The 22,769-nt window shown below is 31.4% G+C and overlaps 1 protein-coding gene and 1 long non-coding RNA gene across 2 annotated transcripts; one reads left to right on the top strand and one right to left on the bottom strand.

Annotated features, from left to right (window-relative positions):
• Positions 1 to 1,724: 1,724 nt before the first annotated feature.
• LOC124439843 (solute carrier family 22 member 15-like) lies at positions 1,725 to 8,674 on the bottom strand. The gene is made up of 10 exons (XM_046990110.1): positions 8,605 to 8,674; positions 4,921 to 5,225; positions 4,530 to 4,758; positions 4,253 to 4,451; positions 3,905 to 4,114; positions 3,666 to 3,800; positions 3,359 to 3,453; positions 3,159 to 3,267; positions 2,911 to 2,983; positions 1,725 to 1,992 (listed from the first exon to the last, which is right to left on the bottom strand). Exons 2-10 carry the CDS (start codon positions 5,209 to 5,211, stop codon positions 1,780 to 1,782), a joined length of 1,554 nt encoding a protein of 517 aa, XP_046846066.1. The 5' UTR covers positions 5,212 to 5,225; positions 8,605 to 8,674; the 3' UTR covers positions 1,725 to 1,779.
• A 2,102-nt stretch (positions 8,675 to 10,776) lies between these two features.
• LOC124439846 lies at positions 10,777 to 11,443 on the top strand. Its single transcript, XR_006946483.1, has 2 exons — positions 10,777 to 11,019; positions 11,092 to 11,443. It is a non-coding gene; the product is annotated as an uncharacterized LOC124439846 (long non-coding RNA).
• Positions 11,444 to 22,769: the final 11,326 nt, after the last annotated feature.

Raw genomic sequence — 22,769 nt, 5'->3', positions numbered from 1 at the left:
TTAAAACGAAATCAAGTAGAAAAAAAATCCTGTTTTAATTCTTTACTATAGTGTATGTGAAATCCTTCCTTTAATCAGTAAATTTCTTTAATTTTTACGCGTATAGCATGCTGGTAATTATATCGTCAAGTTTTTATTTAACATGCTAAGCGATCGCAAAAATAGACAAAGTTTCGAAAAAAGTTCAAAATTATTGTTTGAATTGGGATGAAATTCTAATCATGTTAGCTAATCATTTCTAATCATTTCTCAGGTGGAAGGTATTAATTAAGCCTTATTTTTTATTTTTCATTCGTTTGATCATTGAGAAAATTTATTGCAACATTCCATTCTAATACTATAATCTCTCTGATTCCTTTTGTTCCCCCATCGTTTACTAACATACTAACTATAGTTTCAGAATATACTACTATAAAATTATACTTACATAATATTTCTTGCTTTCATCTCTAAGATTTATCGGATAAGTATCAAAATGGTTAGTAGAAATTTAGATTCAGTCAAGAAATACTCTCTATACTCTCTATGTCGATTGCCTATAGTGCCGTAAACTGAGGACAAGATAGACTTAAGATTTGTATCTCAGTGTATCACAAAACATGTTAGCTAGCTTGCATGAGCTCTTGCATGTATATGTTTTATTTCAAGATATATTTTCATTTTATTTCACATTTTATAAATTTATTTTATTTTAGTTTTATACTATTCTGTATTTTTCTAGTGCAGGTCTTGTATATATTTGAAAGTTAAAAGTGTTTCAAATATAATGCCATCTGCATTCAGTGTTTTAGAAATTTTTAATATTTTTGAAATAAATTTTAAAACCTCTTCTTTGATGATTTTTCATTTATAAGAAATGATTTTTCTATCAAAAATGCAAACAGCAAAAAGACAACATTACGTAATCAGTGGGTACACTTAATCAAATTTTAATATGCTAAAAGCTTATACAACTGACTTTTTTTGAACAAATTATATATTGCAGGACTCGCTGCCTTTATCTCACAAGCTCCAGTTAAGCCATGTTGAAAATAATCCTGTAATTAATATTCCTTTCTTGAGGATCTGTTATCTCACTTTAATAATCGTAAATAAGCAATTGAATTTTTGTTCTTGTTTGAACGACACTGCGCAAAAACGTTACATCATACCTATAAGGATTGTCAATGTAACTCTCGCAGTATAAAAGTTCTGGGCACATCAGGGGAATCGTTTACTACCGAAAATTAACAAAAGCACTCGCACGCAACGTTTGGTATTATTGATAGCAGATGTCAACTAGATACGTACAGAAAATATGCTTAGAATTAGATAAGAAATGAACATACAACAAACCAAACAACAGAATATAAGTAAAGTACCATTACCGGTGGTTCCCGGTTATATCCAGATCGCAATGATTCTTATAGTTTCGGCACAGTATAGGAATATACAGTAGGGCCACTGCTGTGCAACTGGCTGCTGTATATTTAATTAGTTTACTGGCTGTCGTTTGCCATATCGTCAATCCTATTGGTCACACAATGCAATTTACTGGCTGCTAATATGGTAATCACACGCGTTTTAAGATATGCGTGGCACGAAAAAATTCAATGGAGTGTCCCTACTGTATATTCTCTATACTGTGGTTTCGGGAAAAGAGTTTGAAAGTACTAGATTATGCAATATTGTTTTTGATTCATGGGGACTGGCACTAGTGTCAGTTATAGTCAGTGACATCTTAAATCATCAATACTACTGCTCTAAGTAATAAAACTAAAATTTATCATGTCGGTAAATTTATTCGATGCTGCAATCTGTTGCTTTGTTTGCAATCACTAATTCATCCGTGACAGTGAACTTCACAGCCGTAGATGAAGCCCTTTGTACCATGTCATCGAGCGTTTCTAATGTTGGTTTTCCTTTTGTCTCGGGAAGAAACATTGCTGTAATAGCTGCTTGGAGACAAATCATACCCATAATACCATATGGCAGCATGGGATGAACACGAATCTATAATGAAAAAAACTTCAATTTGATTACATTCATACTTACCATACGTCAAAGTTACAATCTGATTTAATAAATAAATTTAGTGGATAAAATTCGTTAACATCGATACAAGCTTAATATTTATGTAAACTACTGAAAACTATTGCAATTTGATGTACACGATGCATCCTCTCGTTCTTGTAGTTTTTTTTTAATTACAACACACAGCTATACCCCCAGTGCCAACATACAGCTATACCCCTGTGCCACCACAAAGGACAAAAACTCAGGACTACAATAATGAACAGTCCTGTTAAGACAACTACACAACACTGATGACGGAAAAGTGCAAGAGCAGAGCAAATATATTCAAGGCTCACATGAAACATTTACTTGCAATTTCAAATAAAAAACTTGTAATGATGTTCAACATTGCTTACTTCGTATTAATAACGATTGAATGGCAACATTGAATAAGATTTTGACGTCATGAAGTGTATTCACGATAGACAAAGACAGTGATATAACTCTATATGATCACCAATTATTTTATAAAAAAATTTTTTATATGTTTGTTTATGATTCTCCATTTGACCTCGCCTCTATAGTATTCGTGATTCACAAAGATTAGATTAACGTCATAAATAGGTTTTTTCTTGCTCGTTTCGGTGAAAAAGTTTTCCTTGGGTCATTTTTCAAAACTTTGACCTCGGCACATTTTAAAAATCAAAAGCAATTGATTTAATTACTTCACCTAAATACACCATAAACTTTAGTGTTTCTCAACCTACTACTACTATGGTATTAATTAGTAGTTGGTAGTTAAGTAATACTCTACCAGGTATTAATTAACCAGTAAAAACGCCAATCGAAAAAAAGTATTCCTCTCCTCTATATACCATTATTATTGCAATACTTGAAGTAAGTTTATTAGCATACCAGCCAAACGATATAGCTTGCTGAAAATGAACCAAGTCTTGCTGCAGCTGATGATGTACTTACACCCATACCTCTATAAATCAATATTGTGTATCGTTATAAGTTATGGTTTGTATATAAAAAGTGCTTAATAAGTTGACCTATATTGTTGAAGAAGGTTAGGGCGGGCTTATGTGACACAAATCAATTTAACTCAAATGTTATACTGGTAATACTGAGTATCTTTACTTGAGTACCATTAAGCTTACCTTATGAAAGTCGGAAAGAGTTCTGTACTCCAAATATAAATTCCAGAAAATGACATGTTTATGAAAAACTTTGCAAGAACTGACATAATGATCCTTGTAGCTGTATAACCTGAACATATAAATACGAAATGTCCGAGTAAAGCAGCCCAATTTTTTTAGAGCTTAGTTAAAATCGAAAAACTGAACAATAAGATATTTACCGTCATCTGAACGATTTCCTGGAATTAATACAGAGATTATCGAAGCAACAAAAGCAAGCAGAAGACCAACAATTACAGTTTTTTTCCGACCGAATCTAAAATAAAGAATTTTTCATAAATTGATTTTGAAAATATTCATCCATGAACATTTTGCTTTTTTATAAATATTATAATTGATGAAATATTGATCCAAAGAAAAAGCAAGAAACTGCGTAGCTATAATGAAATAATTATAAATTTTTTGTGTTTTAAACGCTATTAAACACTGTTTGAACACCAAAGTTTAAGTGGTATTAAAATTGCTGACCTGTTAGCCGAGATAATGGACAAGACATTAGACGGTAGCTCGACAATGCTTGACAATGCAAAATTAAGATATCTGTTTCCACCAAGATCCACGGAACCATACGAAACTCCGTAGTAAACTAAAGATGTAGCAAACCTAGCCATATAATGATAATATTGTCATGTAAGCTAATGAAACTTGTCCAAAGATCAAGGTTATGCATCGTATGAAAATGTTTAAAAAAGAAACTGCAAACCTACCACATATTCCAGCTAATCAACGTTACTTTTGCAACCCTTAAACTGTAAAAGAGATGCTTAAAATTTCCACTTTCGAAAGTCTCTTTAAACTCCTTAATCATATCTTTTGGCATTTCTTTCCTATTTATGCGGGCAACTTTTTCTAATTCCTTCCTTGCAATGTCATCTTTGCCTTGAAGTTGTAACCAACGGACGCTTTCGAGGATAAAACTGACAAATGTATGAATGTTTATAAGTATGGGCCAAGGTATAGATGATTAACAATAATGAACTGATGAAATAATCATTGTGAAAAATACGCAATGCAAAGCGCTTTAATTACTCTTTCTCTCTTTAAAAATTACTTACTAGCTCATGAACAAACAAGGTACAGCAAAGCAGGCTGTCACCAAGAGAAAATATCTCCATTCAGGAACAAAATATCCAATCAACGGAAGTACCAACAATCCAGCTGCCCAGAACAAAGCTGAACTAGCTCCAATCTTTGCACGATGTTTCTGTGTGGTAAATTCAGTGAGAAGAACGATAGTTGTTGCATTTCGAAAACCTAAATTAAATAATACAGAAAATGAATGGCTGCGTATATTTAAATTAAAAATATCGTTCGCTGTAACAGTTTTTTTACCTAAGCCAACACCAATGATAATGCGACATACAATAAAGACGACAAACGATTTTGGGAAAATCATGATCCATGTGACAATTGTTATGGCAATTACTCCAGCTGTAAATATTTTTTTTCGACCAAATCTATCAGAGAGATAGCCACCAAACAGCAAACCTAGTAGCATTCCAATCCAGTAACACGATTGAGCGACTGACTGAAGTATGGACTTATCACAAACTAGATCGTACTATAAAATAATTTTCTTAATTTCATTACTATGTTCAAAAAGCACTAATTATGGAATAGGCAGAAGAGTAGAGATCAAGTAAGCAATTGTGTTGTTTTCTATTGAATTATGCTTTGATATGCTCCATTGTCATTGTTAAACTTCTTCAAGCCACTCTTATACCTCTGTTACAGTAGATGTAAAGCCTTCTACATATGTCCATGCCTCTCTTGGCATGTCACATCTGTCTTTATAATATTTACTGGTCAAACCAATAGATTCGTTAAAATTACAGATTGAACTGTTATATCCTTTCACACATTGCCAATTTGGTTCTGCAGTGATGAATGTAACAATCATCACAGGAAATGTAGCAGTTGCAAAAACGGTGTAACCAATAATGGTGAGCATCAACCATTGGAACTTATGAAATTCACCAATTTCTTGAAATACTTCATCAATCGAGAGAGTCATTTTCACTTCTTCAACTATATAACAATTAATTGAAAATTTTTCTTATAAATTAGACCTAAATGCATTTGAAGTAAAATAGTTAACTCTAAAAAGCTTGCACGTTTTCAAATGGATGAATCAACAAACAGCAAACGCATGTTAATAGCATCACAATGGCATTTGAATTTTTCTTATTTTCCTAAGTGATGAAAATTAGTCATTACAGGGTACCCTTAAACTATTAAATTCAATTGGCGTTTTTAAGTCAGTGCATTATATATTCTTAAAGTCCATGTTTTCTTTGTTTGTGTTTTTTATTTAAGAAATAAAAGATGTATAAGCTGTGTTTGAGCAGGCTTTTGCAAACCGAGGAGACCTTTGGGATAGCTCGAGAGCAGATCAGGAAAAATTTTCATGAAACAACTATAATGCGAAACAGATAAATTTTAAAACAAATGAAACATGTATTCACGCTTGATTTGCAAATTCTCATTGATTAATTTAATTGATTAGCTCTGATTGGTATGCACAGGCTAATGCAAACTTAACTATACATCATTGAACCCACGCGTTTCGGTATTTTTATATCACAAATTAGTATATCAGTATACTTGAATCAGTTTCTTGATATTTAGACCAATATACAATAGCACTCACTGAAGATAAACATTCACAACAACTTATTACCATCAGTCAGAAATAGATTACGAAAATAGATTACATTGATTCTAACTGATTGACTTTCATGTCTAAGAAATGCAAAATTAGGGTATATTAAAACTATTTCTAAAAAAATCAATAGAGTGAGATAAAATATGTATCAAGTGTTCTGTAAACGATTGCTGTAATCAATGTAAACTGTAGCGTCAGCCGTACGTTGCAAAATGTGGAGTCGGTGAATTCCATATTTATACAAGTCCATTATTATGTATTAAAATTTCATTTTTCTGATTTAAAATTGTTTTTCAAGAAGTTGAAGCTCTTATGCTTCCCTAGAGTAAGAAGCATTTTTCTGTTATCGATAGGCTTTATTGTTCACCATAACAGGGTTGATTTGCTCCTTTCAAGACAAACTATTTTAAATAGTTACGTTACTTACGTTTAGATTATTAAATTGGTGCTATGATCTACGGTGGCCGGTACGGGTCACGACAAAATAATTTAGAAAACATAACAAACAATAAGAAAACATCACTCAAAATCATACTACACATTTCAAAATACTCACTACACATTTCAAAATACTCGCTACACATTTCAAAATACTCGCTACACATTACAAAATACTCACTACACATTTCAAAATACTCACTACACATTTCAAAATACTCACTACACATTTCAAAATACTCACTACACATTTCAAAATTCTCGCTACACATTTCAAAATTCTCGCTACACATTTCAAAATACTCACTACACATTCGTCCCAGTCTTACCCTGGTCTGGCCTGCCCACGGTCGTCATTAGTTTACATCTACGAAATTGAAGTGATGGCAGAAAGCTAATATAAATATACGTTTCCGATATTACTAACAGTTCAGTTCGCGTAAGGATATTTTGATGCTATTGTGGCGATATGTTGTCTGTGTGAAATTCGGCACATAGACAAACATATTGCCACAATAGCATCAAAATATGCGATACGCGTACATGAACTATTAGTAATATTTCTTCCAGGGATTTCTTGGTCTTGTTTAGACAACACAACATGAGTGGTCAATCTACAGATTACATGTAATTGTATTTGTATTGGTGATATTCGACAATCATTAGTTTAACTAATGCACTTATTGACGTGACTGGTATTGAAGTTCTAAATTTATTGCGTTTACTCGAAATTACCGAACTTTTCATTTTCTTTGGCGTTTCTTGTGCAACAAATTATAGCACTATGTGTAAATTTCCTCTTTGGTTTCCTTGTTATTTTTGTAACGCATCACACAACTACGTACGCGACATAGCGAATGCAAATTCATATACTCAAATTTTTGCTATTAAAGTACGGACATGTGTCGAAAGCCACTGCAAATACATTTGCTGGCGATATGTAGATCGTCTACTAATGTTGTTGCCCGACCAAGTCCAGCAAAACCCTGGAAGAATTTCTGATTAGAGTTGAGCCAATATTTTCATGCTATTATCCCAATGTCCCATTTTGTTTGCCTTGTGAAATGCGGAATTATAGATTTAATATGCTTACTTTATGATGTCATGTCAGTTTCGTAGATGGAAACTAATGATGACCGTCGGCAGGCCAGACCAGGGTAAGACTGGGACGAATGTGTAGCGAGTATTTTGAAATGTGTAGCGAGAATTTTGAAATGTGTAGCGAGAATTTTGAAATGTGTAGTGAGTATTTTGAAATGTGTAGTGAGTATTTTGAAATGTGTAGTGAGTATTTTGAAATGTGTAGTGAGTATTTTGTAATGTGTAGTGAGTATTTTCAAATGTGTAGTGAGTATTTTGAAATGTGTAGCGAGTATTTTGAAATGTGTAGTGAGTATTTTGAAATGTGTATTATGATTTTGAGTGACGTTTTCTTATTGTTTGTTATGTTTTCTAAATTATTTTTCTGGTGACCCGTACCGGCCACCGTAATGATCCCATGCAGTTTCGTAGCTAGCTATACATTTTTCTACCAACAATCTGACGTTACGACGCATGTGCATTAAAAGTCGATCTATTTTGGGCTGTGACCATGAGCATACCGTTGGCGAATACTCAGCCACGTATGAACTTTATTGTATATGTTCATTTGAATAAGTAAAGTAAAAGGGAAAATCAGCAAACGTTGTATATTAACTATAATAAACTGCAGTTATAATAGTTTTATGTGGGCTTCATATTACGACCTTCGCTTCACAATGTTACTTTAATTGTTATCAAAAAAATATTGCTTTGTAAAATTTTATAGGCTATAGATCGATAGCTTCCCACAAATCGATAAAGTTATAGGTAAACACAACTTATCAGTGGCTAGAGCAATTACTGCTGCGGACAGCTAATTTGCCAATAATAGGGAACTTTCATATGGTTATCTTTTAAAAATGATAAATAAACTAAAATCCATCTTATACGTCACGCTTTGCGTGTTACGCAGATTATGAGTAGCAAAAGCTCGGCGTCGTAATCAAACTAAGTTTTGGAAGCAGAACTATTTATAATAATATCATGTAATAAACTTCTTCCACTATAACAAAGAATTAATACAAAAGTCCATAACCGAATAAAATACAAATATTAAAGCGTTCCCCAGTGTTTGCAGAATTTAACTACCGGATCAGTCAACCAGCAAGCCACTATAGCGTATTCTTTGTACGTAAACACACATAAACCATGGTTTTGAATGAAATACTGAAGCACAGTCAATGAGTTAGTAAATCACAAGTATAATATATTAAATTTACCAACCTTGTTTGCTTTGAAACCTGTTGATTTTGTCGAAGAACAAACTAATTGCAACTGCTTCGATAACAATTAAATAAAGAGTCTTTAAGTCTTTTCTCTTCAATTATGTGCAGTCAACCATATTAATAAACTAAAAAGGCAAGGCAGCCGCTTTGTGAGCGGGACGCAGCAATTATTTTGTTTCCTTCCACCTCAATGATGGGCTATAACTATGATAGTAATTTTATATTTGAAGATTCGTCAGGAAGAAGAGATAAAAATATTCTTCATGAACTTTGACTTTATCTTCTTGCACAATTGCACTCATTCAAAACGTTTTCTGACCTACTATCGCTCTACCACTTTTTTTCATTCAGTCCTTTTCAATTTTCTCTAATTTTTTCAAAACAACTAAAGGAGCTACAATTCTTTCACATTGTCAATGCCATCCGCTTTACTGCTATGAAAATTAAAACCACACATTTGTCTAAACTCATCAATGAAAACACGTATTTTTCTAGTTCTATTTTCTAAAGCAGCTCGAGATCTTTCACGAACAGGAGGGATGAATACAGGTTTATTCCAAGATCATAAGATAATTCTAGTTTCTACAAAATATGAACAAATTTCACCATGAAAGATGAATTGCTTTATCTCTAAATTTTCAATAAAAGACAATAACCTCTCCTCCAAGTCCAGACATATAAGGTTTGTGTTCAAACTTACCATAGTTTCACTAACTAGATTTTTCAAATTGTCAGTTATACCAAATTTATTTATATTTTCTTCTCATCCCAACGTGTGACCTGTCAAATCGTCTGCATGATATCAATCAACTACAATCACAATGGTGGCAAACATGATGTTAAACGAATACTGTTGAATTAAAAGAATAGTTTTTTTGTCTTCTTTTCATTAACTTAATTTCCTAAACGTGTTTTTGTTGTTTCTATATTTCAAAGGTTTGCAATGCTTGGCTTTTAATTTTGTCCTGTACACACATCGGCGGCCCAAAAAATCACTTAAATAGTTTAAACAACCGATAACTCTCCACATTGCATTGTAACATACAGTGCGCGCAAACCTCAATAAAAAGTTAAAAAATTAAATTTCAGCCAATTGCAGTTGAGAGTCTTTTTGAAAATAATGGCTTATGCACCAGAATGAGGCATCCAACATGGAGACAGAAAAATTTTACAAACAAGTTAAAAAGTTCACCATATTTTACGGTATTTTTGTCGTCTTTTTCAAAAGCTAAGTATGGATTCATGTAGAAAAATTATCTTAATTTTTAGTAATATAATTATCATTTTGAATTCTTGTTTGTTTTCTTTACGAATTATTACTTTATATAAAGTCATGTGTTCGTAAGTGCGATGATAGTTGCCTACCTTAGGTAAATATATAATATAGATACAATCAACAATGCAAAGTTTGCGGTGCACGGTCTGTTACGATGTAATGGGGAGAGTTATTGTTTGTTTACACTATTTAAATGATTTTTTGGGTCCTTTATATCGAAATTGACAGCAATGTGTCTTTTTGTTGTTATGTATTTTTGTGCTCTGATAAACTATGTATGTTATTGGTAACTATTTTCACATTAATGTCATGTATTTAACTGGTGAGGTGCCTTGCGAGAATACTTTTTATCAGGGACGCCATAAAGTCGATAATTGGGAGGAGGCAAATATTTATATATTTGTAGTCACAGCTTGTGAAAAACAATTGATTTTAAAAGAAAGTAATAAGGCAAAACATAAATATATGAATTTTAACGGTAAAGTTCAAGCTAATATGAGTGAAGGACACCTGTGATACAACCGCATCTGTAAAGAGAGTAACTAATTGATATTCGCCTAAAAAGTAGGACTTACACATCGAGATTAATATAAGCTACACTCTCTGTAGTAGTACTAGAAATTATAGACTCTATATTTTCCAATTTATGCCTACAAGAAGTGGATAATGCAGAGTTTAACCAGAGCTCTTTGTTGATAAATGACAGCAACAACTCCGCAAGGGTATATCACTATATTCCCGATTAAATGGCAAGTAACAAACGTGCTATAAAGAAAAGGCTTTTTTATATGTCAGGGTCACTAAGTCAAGAGACGCTTAGAAAGTTTTTCAGTTCGTTTTAGTATCTTTTGCAATATGATACTTTTGTCACAGTAACACGTGTTTGTGACGTGTTTGTTTTTGGAATGGTTTGTGCTGGTTCGTACTCGTACTTTGAAGCCAGTTACCCGGTGAAAGTGAGAATTGAGAAGCGAAGCTTTTGAGTTTTGTTTGAACCTGTTTGCTGCGTAGCATGTTCGAGGTTGAGGATGGTTAACGAAGATTGCATCGTTGATTGTGTTGACCATGGATGAGGAAAGGTTTCATGCTTTGTGGTATAAAGGGTTTTTTACTAATGACGTTTTGCTTTTTCCGAAGGTATCTTCACATTAAATAAGACATAATTTCACGAGGCTTCAAATATGAGCGAGCTGATTATCTTTTTTCAAGGTATTGAATTACATAAAAGGCAGTGAAGAAAATTTGAAGACAAGACAATATTATATGCCATATGTTTTGAGATTTACGTGTTTGTGTGGTTGAGTGTCAAATTCCCGATTATCAGTAACGAAATGGGACATACGAAACGATTGACACGTATTTTACGTAATGTCAATCGTTGTTTATTTTACTAAAATACAATTTCGAAGTCGTAATTTTTGGCCCTAATGTGAAATGAAAAGTAATCTTTTTATTGTAAAGCTCGTTGAGTATAATCTTAAATGTAATATTGCGACTGCATTTCAACATATGCATGATAAAATAGTGAAATAAGTTTCAGTAATAAATTTATAATTGTCAAGTAAAGTTTTAAACCTTACTGACTTTTTTCTATACACCATGCACTGTATCATTTTACAGTTCAAAAAACATAACGCCAATACAGTACTAACCATAAACCATTCAATTATTTAAGTGTAAAATTCTATCATTTCTTGTTATTTTACACAATTAGCTAGTTACATTATAAACCCATTAATTTCTTTTACTCATAAATTTTAAATTTGACATAATAGTTGAAGAAATTCAAGCAGTCATTGTTCTTGCAAATGTTGCGGTAATGAGTGCTCGTGATTGTGCCAAGGTTATGCAATTATTAATTTTAATGAAGACTTTCTTTCAGTAATTTATAGAAAACTATTTATCCAAGATTATACCAATTAAAAAATTTTCTTATCCATGTGAAGTGGAGGACCCTTGATGATAGACAGCTTTTAAATCAGGATCGCTTCTTACACACAACGCCATCTGTTAAAAACAAGCGAGTTATAGTTAGACAATGCTGACTGAAGTCTTCTAATCAAAGATTGTCATTATCTGACTTTAAAAGATCTATTTTAATTGGCACAGTAGCCCTAACTTGAAGTGTGTGGTTTTTACTCAGTAAGTTTAAAGGTATACTACCCCTTCCCTTGCATGTGATAGCTTTCCATGCAAGAAAATGATAATTTGATTTGAAACAATTTATCAATGCAGTCATCATTTTACATTGTTGTCTTTTATACTACACTGTCATCATTGTTGTTTACCATAGCTACATCAATGTCATGTATTGTATGATCAGCATTTGAAATCTTTTCTGTCATTATTATTCTTTATTACTTTTATTCTCTTCAAAATAATAAATTTAGCAGTTTTTCATATATGTCCAAGACAATAATTGTACTTACGGTTTCTTGTAACCAAATTGTGGGAAACATCTCCAAGAACAGCACATTCTTGCACCGCCACGGGGACAATAATTGCCAAATGGAATGCAATATGGTGGTCTTAAAAGCCAGTTTTGCCAGGGAATCGCTCGTTTGCTCCTTCCTCTTCTTTCATTTTGCTAAACATTCACATAATGATCAATCAAGGAATACAATTTCATCGTTGGTGCTTCGTGACAAATAATTTGAATCTGCACAATTTTTACGTGAAATAAATCTCTCGGATATAATCAGAAAGATTGTTATTGAGGCCAGACGATTTTTGTGCGTGTAAAGTTGCTGCAGTTCAAGACCTCTTAAGCTGAAGAAGACATTGAGAGAATTTAAAGAGTTTCGATAGCTGAAGATCAAAACGAACATATCTCCGTTGGATACAATGACCAGCTTCGGAAATTTATTCATTTTGAGCCTTCATTTATTGCATAATCACAGAAATTTGATTACTATAGCTGTGTGTTCTAATAGAGATTTATGCCTGTTTTAATAGTCTCGTAGAAATAATTAATTATATTATACACACATTTACCATTTTACCTGTGTTGTTTTAACTTTCTGTTTTCTGTCAGTTGAGCATAACACTGCAAAGATACAAAGTACCACGAAGACAACAGCAATTTTAAAAGACATAATGTTGAAATGTCACCAAACTTTTAGTACTCAAATGGTTCTGTTTCAAAAAGTTGCAATTCTTTTTATAAGGAAAGTCAAGATTTGTTTTGATTGTACTTGCAGCTGTTTGTTTTGGCTCTGTGGCCATTCTCAGTAAAGTTGTTTTAGAGCAACAGAGTAAATGTTTAGTAAATTATTTTTTTAATATGTATACAACGCTTTCTCTCTTGCATTATATGATACGTCAACCATTAAGAAAGTTTGTAAAAGACAGTGCTAAAGCATAGCTTAAATGGCAGTGCTGTTCATTTTTTATGTTCATGAAATTTAGTCTTGACAAAATGCTGACAAATAACTTTTTATGATACTAGTGATTGACATGTGAACCATTATTATTAAAGGCTGACGATACCGTTGTATTCTGGGCAGGCAAAAATAATCAATCAATCTAAACGTAATTAACTTGCTGCATGAAAGAAGGAAACACTACATCAAATTAAACATTATTAAAGAATGGAGAAATACCAAATTGTTGTATATATTTTGCCATAAAAATTTCATCGTTAGTCAAAATACAAGATCAACAGTTATTAATTTTAACAGCGTTAACATCTGGGAAGTTTGTTTATGGATAGCTGCGAATAAGAGCTTATAGTCGTGCATTTATGCTTTTAAATCACTGCTAACTTGTTCTGGATTGAAGTATGGCGAACGGCTGTTTCACTCGGTAAAATGTTTGCCAAAATTTGGAAATGGCCATTTGTGTGACTGTCAAAAGTTGAAATAAAATTCTTATATTAATTTAAGCTGCATTCAACCAGCTTAAATAACTTATGAACATATGATGTACTCATGAAACATTTTACTTTTCATCAGAAAGCCCAGTGTGATATATTTTTTATTATTAGTACTACTTCTAATATTAATAATAAAAACAATACTAATATCATTGTTGTTATTATTACACCAAACTTCGTTGTATTGTCAGTTGTATACGCCATGCACATCTGATTCAACTCAATAGTTTTTATTTTGTATGAGCAAAGTTCAAGTGGTTAAAGACGTCATTTTTGTTCAAAAACTGCAAACCATTGCTAGAAAATTAATTTGGAAAGAAGGGAGGGGGGAATAGAAAATTAATTGGGAAAGGAGAGAGGGGAGGAATAGGAATATATTCATTTATTCAGTTGTGCATGCTGTAGTGTACAACTGATTTCTTTAGAAAATGAATTGAATTTCTAATTCTAAAGTATGTCATTGTCAGCAGTCAATGCTATGTTTTGTCTGCTGGCGATGCTTACTATAGTTCTATTTCGCAAGTTACTTTTTGTTGCTCGTTTGTGTTCAGTGGGTAACAAATTTGAGTATCAGCAAGTCTAACAGAAGTAAATGGCCTTTACTCGTTTGTGTTCAGTGGGTAACAAATTTGAGTACCAGCCAGCCTGACAGATGTAAATGCCCTTAAAACAAAACCTATTCAACCGGACAAAACAATTACAGGCATTTTACCAACAACTTATTCGCAACACAAATGACAATAATACCACTTCAAACTAATTCACGATGACAATACACAATTGACACTCAAACATTTCCTCTACATACAATATCATGAACGTATGAACTAGACAACGAATTTGGCAAACCTAACGTTACTTCACACTTGACTGAGTTTACTATAAAGATGACTATTGCAAAGAACATCATAATGCCAGTCAATAATACCTCAACGTCTCACGTTTGCACTACCACGGACCAGAAACACAAAACATTTACTTTTAAGATAAACATCACTAATTGTAAAAATTCACATGGACATTTAATAAAAATTCGAGCGACGTTGAACAAAAACATAAATTTCTTTCTGTAACGTAGCCAATGCCCTGACATAGTATAGTTTCAAAAATTTCTCGAAAAGGAAATACGTTTTTATTAACTTTAACTTAGACGCGCTTTTAAAAATGATAGATGTGCTTTTAGATAGATACATTTAATTTCTAGTCATTCTATATTTATATATATTTATTCATCTAAAAATTATAGTCTTTCAAATGAAAATGTGTGCAAATAAATGAACTATAGTCTTTGACTTGAAAATGTGTACAAATTTATGAACTATAGTCTTTGGCATGAAAATGTGTACAAATGCATGAATTAGAGTCTTTAGCATGAAAATGTGTGACAAAGCATGAACTATAGTCTTTAGCATGAAAATGTGTGCAAATGCATGAACTATAGTCTTTGGCTTGAAAATGTATAAAAATGTACGAACTATAGTCTTTGGCATGAAAGTATGTGAAAAAGCATAAACTATAGACTTTGGCATGAAAATGTGTGAAAATGCAAGAACTATAGACTTTGGCATAAAAATGCTTGAAAATGCATTAACTATAGTCATTGGCATAAAAAGGTGTCAAAATGCATGAACTATAGTCTTTGGTATGAAAATGCGTGAAAACGCATAAACTATAGTCTTTGGCATGAAAATGCGTGAAAATGCATAAACTATAGTCTTTGGCATGAAAATGTGTGAAAATGCAAGAACTATAGACTTTGGCATAAAAATGCTTGAAAATGCATTAACTATAGTCATTGGCATAAAAAGGTGTCAAAATGCATGAACTATAGTCTTTGGTATGAAAATGCGTGAAAACATAAACTATAGTCTTGGCATTGCAAAATGCATAAACTATAGTCTTTGGCATGAAAATGTGAAAATGCATGAACTATGGCATGAAAATGTGTGAAAATGCATGAACTATAGTCTTTGGCATAAAAATCTAAGAAAATCATAAAGTATAGTCTTTGTCATGAAAATATGTGAAATATAGTCTTTGGCATGAAAATGCGTGAAAATGCATGAACTACAGTCTTTCGCATTTAAATGCTTGAAAATGCATGAACTATACTCTTTGGCATGAAAATATGTGAAAATGTATGAAGTATACTCTTTGGCAGGAAAATGCGTCAAGCATTTTCTTTGGCATGAAAATGCGTCAAAATGCACGAACTATAGTCTTTAGCATGAAAATGCGTGAAAATGTATGAACTACAGTCTTTGGCATGAAAATGTGTGACAATACCTGAACTATACTCTTTGGCATGAAAATGTGTGAAAATGCATGAACTGCAGTCTTTCGCATTTAAATGCTTGAAAATGCATGAACTAGAGTCTTTGTCATGAAAATGTGTGAAAATGCATCAACTATAGTCTTTGGCATGAGCATGTGTGAAATGGCATGAACTATAGTCTTTACCATGAAACTGTGTGAAAATGCATGAACTAGAGTCTTTGGCATGAAAATGTGTGAAAATACATGAACTAAAACTCATGCATTCTTAGGTATTTTCATGCCAAAGACTATAATCTTTGCATTTTCACACATTTTTATGCCAAAGACTATAGTCTTTGCATTTTTAAACATTTTCATGCCAAAAACTATAGTCTTTGCATTTTCACACATTTTGATGGCAAATACTATAAACTTTGCATTTTACCACATTTTTATTCCAAAGACTATAGTCTTTGCATTTTTACACATTTTCATGCCAAAGACTATAGTGTTCGCATTTTCACACATTTTGATGGCAAAGATTATAGTCTTTAAATTTTCACACATTTCGATGACAAAGACTATATTCTATGCAATTTTCACACATTTTGATGTCAAAGACTATAGTCCTTGCATTTTCACACATTTTAATGATAAAGAGTATAGTCTTTACATTTTCACACATTTACATAACAAACACTAAAGTCTGCATTTTTAAACATTTTCATGCCAAAGACTACAATTAATGATTTACACACATTTTCATGCCAAAGACTATATTCTTGCATTTTCACACATTTTCATGCCAAAGTCTATAGTCTTTGCATTTCACACATTTTAATGCCAAAGACTATAGTCTTTGCATTTTTATACATTTTCATGCCAAAGACTATAGTTCATGATATTTACACGTTTTCATAACAAGACTATAGTTCATGATTTTCACAAATTTTCATGCCAGAGACTATAGTCCATGATTTTCACACATTTTCAAGCCAAAGAGTATAATTCATGATTTTCCCACATTTTTATGCCAAAGACTATAGTTCATAATATTCACACGCTTTCATAACAAAGACTATAGCTCATGATTTTCACGCATTTTCATGCCAAAAACTATAGTCCATGATTTTAACGCATTTTTATGCCAAAGACTATAGTTCATGATTTTCACACTTTTTCATAACAAAGGCTATAGTTCATGAATTTTCAGATATGTTATGATTTTCACACAATTTCATGTCAAAGACTATTTTTCATGAATTTCACACATTTTCATGCCAAAGACTATAGTTCATGATTTTCACACAATTTCATGCCAAAGACTATATTTCATGAATTTTAAGATTTGTTATGATTTTCACACAATTTCATGTCAAAGACTATTTTTCATGATTTTCACACATTTTCATAGGAAAGACTATAGTTCATGATTTTCACACATTTTCATAGGAAAGACTATAGCTCATGATTTTCACACATTTTCATGTCAAAGACTATTTTTCATGATTTTCACACATTTTCATAGGAAAGACTATAGTTCATGATTTTCACACATTTTCATGCCAAAGACTATAGTTTATGATTTTCACACATTTTCATGCCAAAGACTATAGTTCATGAATTTTCAGATAGGTTATGATTTTCACACAATTTCATGTCAAAGACTATTTTTCATGATTTTCACACATTTTCATAGGAAAGACTATAGTTTATGATTTTCACACATTTTCATGTCAAAGACTATTTTTCATGATTTTCACACATTTTCATAGGAAAGTCTATAGTTCATGATTTTCACACATTTTCATGTCAAAGACTATTTTTCATGATTTTCACACATTTTCATAAGAAAGACTATAGTTCATGAATTTTCAGATATGTTATGATTTTCACACAATTTCATGTCAAAGACTATTTTACATGATTTTCACACATTTTCATAAGAAAGACTATAGTTCATGATTTTCACACATTTTCACGCCAAAGACTATAGTTCATGATTTTCACACATTTTCATGCCAAAGACTATAGTTCATGATTTTCACAAATTTTCATGCCAAAGACTATAGTTCATGATTTTTACACAATTTCATGCCAAAGACTATAGTCCATGATTTTAACGCATTTTTATGCCAATGACTATAGTTCATGATTTTCACACCTTTTGATAACAAAGGCTATAGTTCATGAATTTTCAGATATATTATGATTTTCACACAATTTCATGTCAAAGACAATTTTTCATGATTTTCACACATTTTCATGCGAAAGACACTAGTTCATGATTTTCACACCTTTTCATAACAAAGGCTATAGTTCATGAATTTTCAGATATGTTATGATTTTCACACAATTTCATGTCCAAACTTTTTTTCATGATTTTCACACATTTTCATGCCAAAGACTATAGTTCATGATTTTCACACAATTTCATGCCAAAGACTATATTTCATGAATTTTAAGATATGTTATGATTTTCCCACATTTTCATGTCAAAGACTATTTTTCATGATTTTCACACATTTTCATAAGAAAGACTATAGTTCATGATTTTCACACAATTTCATGCCAAAGACTATAGTTGATGATTTTCACACATTTTCATGTCAAAGACTATTTTTCATGATTTTCACACATTTTCATAGGAAAGACTATAGTTCACGATTTTCACACATTTTCATGCCAAAGACTATAGTCCATGAATTTAACGCATTTTCATGCCAAAGACTACAGTTCATGATTTTCACACATTTTCATGCCAAAGACTATAGTTCATGATTTTCACATATTTTTATGTCAAAGACTATAGTTCATGATTTTCACACATTTTCATGCAAAGACAATAGTTCATGATTTTCACACATTTTCATGCAAAGACAATAGTTCATGATATTCACACATTTTCATGCCAAAGACTATAAATCATGATTTTCACATATTTTCATGCCAAAGACTATAGTCCATGCATTTTTACACATTTTCACACCAAAGACTATAGTTCATGCATTTCCACACATTTTTATGCCAATGACTATAATTCATGATTTTCACACCTTTTCATAACAAAGGCAATTGTTCATGAATTTTCAGATATGTTATGATTTTCACACAATTTCATGTCAAAACTATAGTTCATGATTTTCACACAATTTCATGCCAAAGACTATATTTCATGAATTTTAAGATTTGTTATCATTTTCACACAATTTCATGTCAAAGACTATTTTTCATGATTTTCGCACATTTTCATAGGAAAGACTATAGTTCATGATTTTCACACAATTTCATGTCAAAGACTATTTTTCATGATTTTCACACATTTTCATAAGGAAGACTATAGTTCATGATTTTCACACATTTTCATGCCAAAGACTATAGTTCATGATTTTCACACATTTTCATGCCAAAGACTATAGTTCATGATTTTCACACATTTTCATGCCAAAGACTATATTTCATGAATTTTAAGATATGTTATGATTTTCACACAATTTCATGTCAAAGACTATTTTTCATGATTTTCACACATTTTCATAGGAAAGACTATAGTTCATGATTTTCACACATTTTCATGCCAAAGACTATAGTTTATGATTTTCACACATTTTCATGCCAAAGACTATAGTTCATGATTTTAACGCATTTTCATGCCAAAGACTATAGTTCATAATTTTCACACATTTTCATGCATAAGACTATAGTTTATGATATTCACACGTTTTCATAACAAAGACTATAGTTCATGATTTACACAAATTTTCATGCCAGAGACTATAGTCCATGATTTTCACTTATTTTCATGCCAAAGACTATAGTCCATGATTTTAACGCATTTTTATGCCAAAGACTATAGTTCATGATTTTCACACAATTTCATGCCAAAGACTATATTTCATGAATTTTAAGATATGTTATGATTTTCACACAATTTCATGTCAAAGACTATTTTTCATGATTTTCACACATTTTCATAAGAAAGACTATAGTTCATGATTTTCACACATTTTCATGCCAAAGACTATAGTTCATGATTTTCACACATTTTCATGCCAAAGACTATAGTTCATGATTTTCACACATTTTCATAAGAAAGACTATAGTTCATGATTTTCACACATTTTCATGCCAAAGACTATAATTCATGATTTTTATACATTTTCATGCAAAAGACTATAGTTTATGATTTTCATACATTTTCATGCCAAAGACTATAGTTCATGATTTTCATACATTTTCATCCAAAGACTATAGTCATGATTTTCACACATTTTCATGCCAAAGACTATAGATCATGATTTTCACACATTTTTATGCCAAAGTCTATAGTTTATGATTTTCACACATTTTCATGCCAAAGACTATAGTTCATGATTTTCATACATTTTCATCCAAAAGACTATAGTCATGACTTTCACATTTTCATGCCAAAGACTATAGATCATGATTTTCACACATTTTTATGCCAAAGTCTATTTTTCATGATTTTCACACATTTTCATAGGAAGGACTATAGTTAATGATTTTCACACATTTTCATGTCAAAGACTATACTTCATGATTTTCATACATTTTCATCCAAAAGACTATAGTCATTGACTTTCACACATTTTCATGCCAAAGACTATAATTCATGATTTTTACACAATTTCATGCCAAAGACTATAGTCCATGATTTTAACGCATTTTCATGCCAAAGACTATAGTTCATGATTTTCACATTTTTCATGCAAAGACTATAGTTCATGATTTTCACACATTTTCATAACAAAGACTATAGTTCATGATTTTACACATTTTCATGCCAAAGACTATAGTCCATGATTTCACACATTTCATACAAAGACTATAGTTCACGATTTTCACACATTTTCATGCCAAAGACTATAGTCCATGATTTTAACACATTTTCATGCCAAAGACTATAGTTCATGATTTTCACACATTTCATGCCAAAGACTATAGTTCATGATTTTCACATTTTCATGCCAAAGACTATAGTTCATGATTTTAACATTTTATGCCAAAGACTGTAATTCATGATTTACATACATTTTCATGCCAAAGACTATAGTTCATGATTTTCACACATTTTCATGCCAAAGACTATAGTTCATGATTTTCACATATTTTTATGTCAAAGACTATAGTTCATGATTTTCACACATTTTCATGCAAAGACTATAGTTCATGATTTTCACACATTTTCATGCAAAGACTATAGTTCATGATTTTCACACATTTTCATGCCAAAGACTATAAATCATGATTTTCACATATTTTCATGCCAAAGACTATAGTCCATGCATTTTTACACATTTTCACACCAAAGACTATAGTTCATGCATTTCCACACATTTTTATGCCAATGACTATAATTCATGATTTTCACACCTTTCATAACAAAGGCAATTGTTCATGAATTTTCAGATATGTTATGATTTTCACAATTTCATGCCAAAACTATAGTTCATGATTTTTACACAATTTCATGCCAAAGACTATATTTCATGAATTTTAAGATTTATCATTTTCACACAATTTTCATGTCAAAGACTATTTTTCATGATTTTCACATTTTCATGGAAAGACTATAGTTCATGATTTTCACACATTTTCATGCCAAAGACTATTTTTCATGATTTTCACACATTTTCATAAGGAAGACTATAGTTCATGATTTTCACACATTTCATGCCAAAGACTATAGTTCATGATTTTCACACATTTTCATGCCAAAGACTATAGTTCATGATTTTCACACATTTTCATGCCAAAGACTATATTTCATGAATTTTAAGATATGTTATGATTTTCACACATTTTCATGTCAAAGACTATTTTTCATGATTTTCACACATTTTCATGGAAAGACTATAGTTCATGATTTTCACACATTTTCATGCCAAAGACTATAGTTCATGATTTTCACACATTTTCATGCCAAAGACTATAGTTCATGATTTTAACACATTTTCATGCCAAAGACTATAGTTCATGATTTTCACACATTTTCATGCAAAGACTATAGTTTATGATTTCACACATTTTCACAAAGACTATAGTTCATGATTTTCACAAATTTTCATGCCAAAGACTATAGTCCATGATTTTCACTTATTTTCATGCCAAAGACTATAGTCCATGATTTTAACACATTTTATGCCAAAGACTATAGTTCATGATTTTCACACATTTCATGCCAAAGACTATATTTCATGAATTTTAAAGATATGTTATGATTTTCACACATTTCATGTCAAAGACTATTTTTCATGATTTTCACACATTTTCATAAGAAAGACTATAGTTCATGATTTTCACATTTTCACGCCAAAGACTATAGTTCATGATTTTCACACATTTTCATGCCAAAGACTATAGTTCATGATTTTCACACATTTTCATGCATAAGACTATAGTTTATGATATTCACACGTTTTCATAACAAAGACTATAGTTCATGATTTACACAAATTTTCATGCCAGAGACTATAGTCCATGATTTTCACTTATTTTCATGCCAAAGACTATAGTCCATGATTTTAACACATTTTTATGCCAAAGACTATAGTTCATGATTTTCACACAATTTCATGCCAAAGACTATATTTCATGAATTTAAGATATGTTATGATTTTCACACAATTTCATGCCAAAGACTATTTTTCATGATTTTCACACATTTCATAAGAAAGACTATAGTTCATGATTTTCACATTTTCATGCCAAAGACTATAGTTCATGATTTTCACAC

Source organism: Xenia sp. Carnegie-2017, unplaced genomic scaffold (genome assembly GCF_021976095.1).
Source record: "Xenia sp. Carnegie-2017 unplaced genomic scaffold, XeniaSp_v1 HiC_scaffold_2, whole genome shotgun sequence".
NCBI classification, from domain to species: Eukaryota; Metazoa; Cnidaria; class Anthozoa; order Malacalcyonacea; family Xeniidae; genus Xenia; species Xenia sp. Carnegie-2017.
Note: the sequence above shows the minus strand (reverse complement) of the source record. Positions and strands in the feature narration are given on the sequence as shown.